This window comes from Carlito syrichta, unplaced genomic scaffold (genome assembly GCF_000164805.1).
Source record: "Carlito syrichta isolate Samal-C Ts95f unplaced genomic scaffold, Tarsius_syrichta-2.0.1 Scaffold92604, whole genome shotgun sequence".
Taxonomy (NCBI): domain Eukaryota; kingdom Metazoa; phylum Chordata; class Mammalia; order Primates; family Tarsiidae; genus Carlito; species Carlito syrichta.
The window spans coordinates 269,431-274,990 of record NW_007036700.1 but is presented as its reverse complement, the minus strand read 5'-3'; the positions used below and the strand labels follow the sequence as shown (position 1 = coordinate 274,990).

The window sequence follows — 5,560 nt, the reverse complement described above, 5'->3', positions numbered from 1 at the left end:
TTTTAAATAATACAGGATTAAAGAGAAAATCGTAACAATTTTCGAACGAAGAAATAGTTTATCTACAATATAACAGACTCAGATATTTTATAAGTAATATTGGATGCTAGATGAAAAATAGTGTTCTTAAGGTTATAAGGGAAAATTGCTTTCAAACTGTAATTCTGTACCCAAGCAAATAAGTGTAGGGACAAAAGGAAGGGACTTCTGGTTATGTAAAGATTTAGAAAGTTTTACTACTTTATGCACTGTATTTTATTTTATTAATTTATTTTTTATTAATTTATTTTTTGAGTTGGAACCTCACTCGGTCGCCTAGACTGGAGTGCAGTGGCCGCTCCCGGCCACCGCAGCCTCGCCTGCTGGACTCCGGCGATCCTTCCGCCTCAGCCTTCCGTGTAGCTGGAATTACAGGCATGCGCTACCATGCCCGGCTGATTTTTTGATTTATTGTAGAGATGAGGTCTTGCTGCCCAGGTGGGTCTCGAACCCACGGGCTCAGGCAATCCACTCACCTCAGCCTCCCAAAGGCACGGGATTACAGGCTGAGCCACCGAGCCCGGCTCAAGAAGGATCATCTTTAAAGATGACGATAAGTGAAGCATTCCCTGTTTGCCAGACACTGTGCTAAACTCTATGCCTTAACTTGTTTTAATGCCTACAACAACTTTATGAAGGCTTTAGACCAGGCCTTGGTACACTGCCCAGGAGCCAAATATGGCCCATCATTTACTTCTGTGCAGCCCACGAACTAAAAATGGTTTTTACATTTTTAAGTGGTTGAAAAAAGTCAAAAGAATATTTTGAGATGTGAAAATTATGAAATTCAAATTAATGTCCACAAATAAATTTTTACCAGAACACCCACACTCACTCATTTACTTATTCTGTGATTGCTTTCCCTCTATAACACAGTTGAGTGGCCGTGACAGTCATCATTTGACAGGATTGGGGCATCTCACATACCACCTACCTCACTACCTGTCCATGTGAAAGGCATTTTCAAAGATGAAATACATAAAATCTCTCTACAGATCAGCATTAACATGAATATTTGCAACCAAATTTGATGATTTGGAACACTAACTGTAAATCGCAAGTAAACAAACTTATGCTCAAAAAAAGGCATTTGGTTCTTTCCATTAGACTTGTATTTACAAAAAAATCATATTCAGTTATTATGTTTTAAATTTCATTGCTTAATAATTTGTGATAATTTGTTTTCTCTCTTGTTACTTAAGGACCTACATAATAACTTCGATTTTGCCTCTTGGTCTCAGAATAAGCCTAAAATATTTACTATCTGGCTCTTTACAGAAAAAGTGTTTGGACCCGTGAGCTAGACATTCATAGGGTAAAGGAAACTGTGAGACACACAGAGGTTAAGTAATGTGTCCACACTTACATAGCTGGTCAGTGGTAACACTGGAATTTAAACCGGGCAGCCTGGCTGGACTCTGTGCTCCTAAAGGCACACTGTTTTCCATACCTTTCTACCCACCTGTGATATCCCACACACACACCCACCTCATCCCCAAACAAATGACTTACGTGCCTGTAGAATCCACTGCCACAGCCCGGACCCCACCACGGTGACAGAGAATCTTTACCAGTGGCTCCTTCACTGCTGGACTCCATAAAGACACAGTACCTGGAAGCAAAAGGAGAACTAAAGTTACTAATACAAACCCAACCCAGAGGTTGTTAAACCTGGGAAAGATGGTGACTCAAGACCAAGAGATAATGAGAGAATACTTGAAAGAACTTGTGAAATACAAATATAGAAGAAAAGCAACTCAGGATGGTCAGAGAGTCAAAGTTGAGCTAGGGACTAACCATTGCTGTGTCCAAGATGGATGACGGCATTGTAAGGGTTCTGAGTCATGACATCAAGCCGACCAGCCCGAGCATTCAGAGCTGCCACAATCTTCCCCACAGACACGTCCAGGTAGGTCAGAAACCCTGTCTCTGACTGAGAAAGAGACAGAAAACGACCAAATCTTCATTGGCCTCTATCTTCCCTCTAGTGGGGTCCTAGAGAAGTGGCCTTCCCAAGGGCTGCCACCCAATCCCTGTGCTCCACAGCCACTCACAGCTGTAGCCAGAAGGAAGTGGAAGGGCAGGAACTCGAGCCGTGTGACTCGATCACAACGGCGGATACAGTGCAGCTCAATGCCCTGGTTGTCATAGATGTAAAGCCAGCGGTTCTGAGCGACAGCAAGCAGTGCCTCAGAATGGAGAAACCTGGTGGGGAGGAGGAGTGGTTTAATGGAAAACGCAGTCACAGGCTGTCATTCAATCAGGGATTGGCTGTCTCATTCCCACTAACCGGATGTCCCGCACTGCCTCCATGACATTGATCTCACACATGAGCTTCTTTGTCACCCAGTCAAGGGCAGCCACATGACCCCGACGGCCTCCAAAAGCTAGGTGTCTGTTGGAAGTGAGGAACAGGCAGGGTGTTAATGCAGAACACAGACAACTTGAGGTCTGCCCCTTCTCTCCCAGGGAGAAGAGAAATACTGCTAGAGATGCTAATCCTCACATCCAAGCAAATGGCAGGCACTCCCCTCATCAACAACCCAAACATACATTGGGTATGGCTGAAGTAGTTAAGGAAACATAACCACACCTTATTTCAAGAGTCACTGGAATATAACCTTACCTCCCAGTTCGTGAGTAGTTCACTCTGTAGGGTCCAAACTGCCGCAGATTCAAGTCAAAGTGCTGGGAAAGGGAAGAGTGGGGGAAAAAAATCAAGTATGACTTCACCTCAGTAATTCCCTTTCTGGTCCCCATTCCTCTCTTGTCCTGAACCACCAATCAACCCCTTGGCTCCCTTCCCTCCTCAGGCTCACCTTGGCTGCACTTGCAATGTCCACGGCCTCCACAATGTCAGCCTGTAGTATCTTTGCTGTGTCTTCTCCATCCTCCCCTTCCAGAAACCTGAAAGCAAAGATTAGGATGGCAGTAAAACTTCCCAAGGTGAAGTAGGTTTACGAACATAAAAATGAGAAAGGAGAATCGTGTAAAGCACGGACTAGGGAGCCATAGATTAGGGTCCACTCACCCAGGTTCCTCAGCAAGCAGCAGCTCAGAACGAGCAGCTGTGACACTTGTTTCTTCTTCCTCAGTTTCAGCCACCTTAAGTCTGTTTCGGGTTTTGGACCTACAACGTGGTAGCTATAACATTGTTGGTTAGGAAGAAGTGGCAAAAGAACCAGGTAATTTGTTGGGTCACAAGAAAGTCACCTGGCCCAGACTCCACCTGATTCAACCAGACACTCCCTGCTCCCAACCCTTCCCCACTTTCCGGCTGGACCTCACCTTTTTGGATTTGTCAATGCGACAGAACTTCTGGACCACATCCACAGGTACGGGAGCGGGGCCTGGGAATGGGTCCTGGGCCTGAGGAAAGAGGCAGCAACTAGCAGACAGGCTCGGGTTGACCCCAGCCCTCGCTCTCAAAGCAAAGGGTGGCCTGCCCCACCACCCATCGGGGTGAAGGCTCACCCCGGACAAACTCCGCTGGGACTCTGGATTCTTCCGTTCTCGGGGTTTCTTCGGGACCTGGAGTTTCTTGGAGATCCGAGACTTCTTTAGGATGTGAGTGTTCTTTGGCCTCTGGGGGCGGAGCTCCTGATTCCTCTTCTTGTTACTAGGAGGCCCTGGAGAGGCTCCGGCTGCGGACTGAGCAGTCTCTTCCTCCCAGTATCGCCTCGGTTTCTACCGGCAGATGAGGACCCCTGATACTCTGTACCCACGCCCCGCCCCCCGACCCCACAACTAAAACCTTCCTTTCCCACCCAGGGAAGCCTCTACCTTCCTCTTGGCCTGAAGTTTGTCCTTCTTGGGCGGGACATCTCTACCCAGCTTGGGGGCTGTCTCCATCTAACCCACCCGAAAGACAATCCACGTGCAAAACTCCTCTCAGCTGTAGCACAGTCGGCTGGGAGACTCCCGGAAGTCCTCTATCTCTTATCCAATCAGCACCGTACCAGGTCTGAAGCCTTCTAGGCGCCATCTTGAGTAAGGGCATGCTCTCCTTTCAGGGGCGTGGCAGGTCTTAGCACCGCCCTCCCGTGCGGCAGCTTGAGCCCGAGTGATGGAAAAAGAGGAAGGTCTGGGACTAGGGCCCAAGTAACGATGCTGTTTTTTCTGGATTAGTCTCTCCATGTTGCCTAAAAGTTTCCGAATCCAGTTTTTTTTTTTTTAGCAGAACACCCCTCGTTGAGTCGATCAGAACTACACTTCCCGGCGTGCATCAGAAGACAGCTTCCGGCAGCGTCTTTTCCCAGCAATCTCTGTTTACTTCCGGGTTGATTAATACTGAAGGGAGAACGTGAGTAGGTTTGGGTTTCGGTTGAGGGGTTCGGGGTCTCGAGTTTTGTCCTTTACCCCCAGAGGCCAGGGTGCAGTCGATATCCAAGATCCGGAGAGGCTGCGGTCCCACGAGTGGCTGCCTCTTAAGAGTGCTGTCATTTCCGCAGGCCAGGCCAGAAAGGGGAGCTCGGATACCTTCCAGAGAGTGAGACCCAGCGCCCCTCTCCTGTTCCCCTCAGGCTTTCGTCCCCGCCATGGCTGAGCTGATCCAGAAGAAACTGCAGGGAGAAGTGGAAAAATATCAACAACTACAGAAAGGTAAGAGAGCAAAGTTGGCGTGGCCTCGCCCCAGTCCACTCACAGCCCAAAGCCATACCGACATAAGGTTTTCTGCCCCACCCAGGACCCCGTGTGCAGCTACCTTCCCGCCTCAATACTCTTCCCAATCCACGACCCGCTGCCCCCCATCCTCGTCTACTTCCTCAGATTCATCTCCTTATGATTAGGATTGTGGGGGTCGGTGGCAATTTGATGTTTCTAATCATCTCTTTCCTCCCACCCCCAGACTTGAGTAAATCTATGTCAGGGAGGCAGAAGCTTGAGGCACAACTAACAGAAAATAATATCGTGAAAGAGGTGAGGGACTGGGATTTATGGGGCGAGGAGGAACCGGTTCTGGCCATGGTTCTGATTATATGTGTTCCACCTCTTTATCAGGAACTGGCCCTGCTGGATGGGTCCAACGTGGTCTTTAAACTTCTGGGTCCTGTGCTGGTCAAACAGGAGCTAGGGGAAGCTCGAGCCACAGTGGGGAAGAGGCTGGACTATATCACAGCTGAAATGTGAGTCTTTGTTCCACTACCCTGTGATGCATCTTACACCATTGGAGTAGAGGTGTTGAGGAACCATTGCAGAGTAGTTCTCCGTAGTAGCCCCCAGTTGTCCAGATGCTCCAACCTCTTTCAACTCTCTTTTCCTCCCTTCCCAAGATTTCAAGTTTTCCACCAGTCTCTTTCCTGCTTTCAGCACTCTCAATAGCAAGTTCCACTAATTTCTCCTTTTCTGTTTATCTTCCTTGCCTCTCAGTAAGCGATATGAATCCCAGCTCCGGGACCTTGAGCGGCAGTCAGAGCAACAAAGGGAGACCCTCGCTCAGCTGCAACAGGAGTTCCAGCGAGCCCAGGCAGCAAAGGCAGGGGCTCCTGGGAAGGCCTGACCCCATGGTGGGGGGGAGGGG

At 48.6% G+C, this 5,560-nt stretch overlaps 2 protein-coding genes across 7 annotated transcripts in view; one reads left to right on the top strand and one right to left on the bottom strand.

Annotated features, from left to right (window-relative positions):
* Positions 1-4,031, bottom strand: part of WDR46 (WD repeat domain 46) — an 8,839-nt gene extending 4,808 nt beyond the window's left edge. Inside the window, exons 1-10 of one of the 3 annotated variants that reach the window (XM_008060224.1) lie at positions 3,823-4,031; positions 3,514-3,726; positions 3,328-3,408; positions 3,071-3,183; positions 2,859-2,946; positions 2,666-2,727; positions 2,330-2,434; positions 2,094-2,244; positions 1,837-1,972; positions 1,552-1,651 (exon numbers count right to left, since the gene is read on the bottom strand). In XM_008060224.1, coding sequence (XP_008058415.1) covers positions 1,552-1,651; positions 1,837-1,972; positions 2,094-2,244; positions 2,330-2,434; positions 2,666-2,727; positions 2,859-2,946; positions 3,071-3,183; positions 3,328-3,408; positions 3,514-3,726; positions 3,823-3,891 — 1,118 coding nt within the window. In that variant the 5' untranslated portion in view covers positions 3,892-4,031. The remainder of the gene's footprint in view (positions 1-1,551; positions 1,652-1,836; positions 1,973-2,093; positions 2,245-2,329; positions 2,435-2,665; positions 2,728-2,858; positions 2,947-3,070; positions 3,184-3,327; positions 3,409-3,513; positions 3,727-3,822) is intronic. The other 2 variants (XM_021713488.1, XM_021713482.1) reach the window with 2 other exon arrangements.
* A 267-nt stretch (positions 4,032-4,298) lies between these two features.
* PFDN6 (prefoldin subunit 6) lies at positions 4,299-5,560 on the top strand. Of its 4 annotated transcripts, none has more exons than XM_008060206.1 (5): positions 4,299-4,342; positions 4,491-4,641; positions 4,889-4,959; positions 5,041-5,165; positions 5,410-5,560. In XM_008060206.1, exons 2-5 carry the CDS (start codon positions 4,578-4,580, stop codon positions 5,537-5,539), a joined length of 390 nt encoding a protein of 129 aa, XP_008058397.1. In that variant the 5' UTR covers positions 4,299-4,342; positions 4,491-4,577; the 3' UTR covers positions 5,540-5,560. The 4 variants fall into 4 exon arrangements, with proteins under 4 accessions (XP_008058397.1, XP_008058406.1, XP_021569019.1 ...); XM_008060215.1 differs by having other exon boundaries at positions 4,308-4,342; positions 4,563-4,641; positions 5,410-5,554; XM_021713344.1 differs by having other exon boundaries at positions 4,319-4,350; positions 4,496-4,641.

Coding starts and splice junctions, on each gene's coding strand:
- PFDN6 (XM_008060206.1), top strand. CDS start 4,578: ATGGCTGAGCTGATCCAGAAGAAACTGCAGGGAGAAGTGGAAAAATAT. Junction 4,642..4,888: donor ATATCAACAACTACAGAAAG/GTAAGAGAGCAA, acceptor TCCCACCCCCAG/ACTTGAGTAAATCTATGTCA. Junction 4,960..5,040: donor AAAATAATATCGTGAAAGAG/GTGAGGGACTGG, acceptor CCTCTTTATCAG/GAACTGGCCCTGCTGGATGG.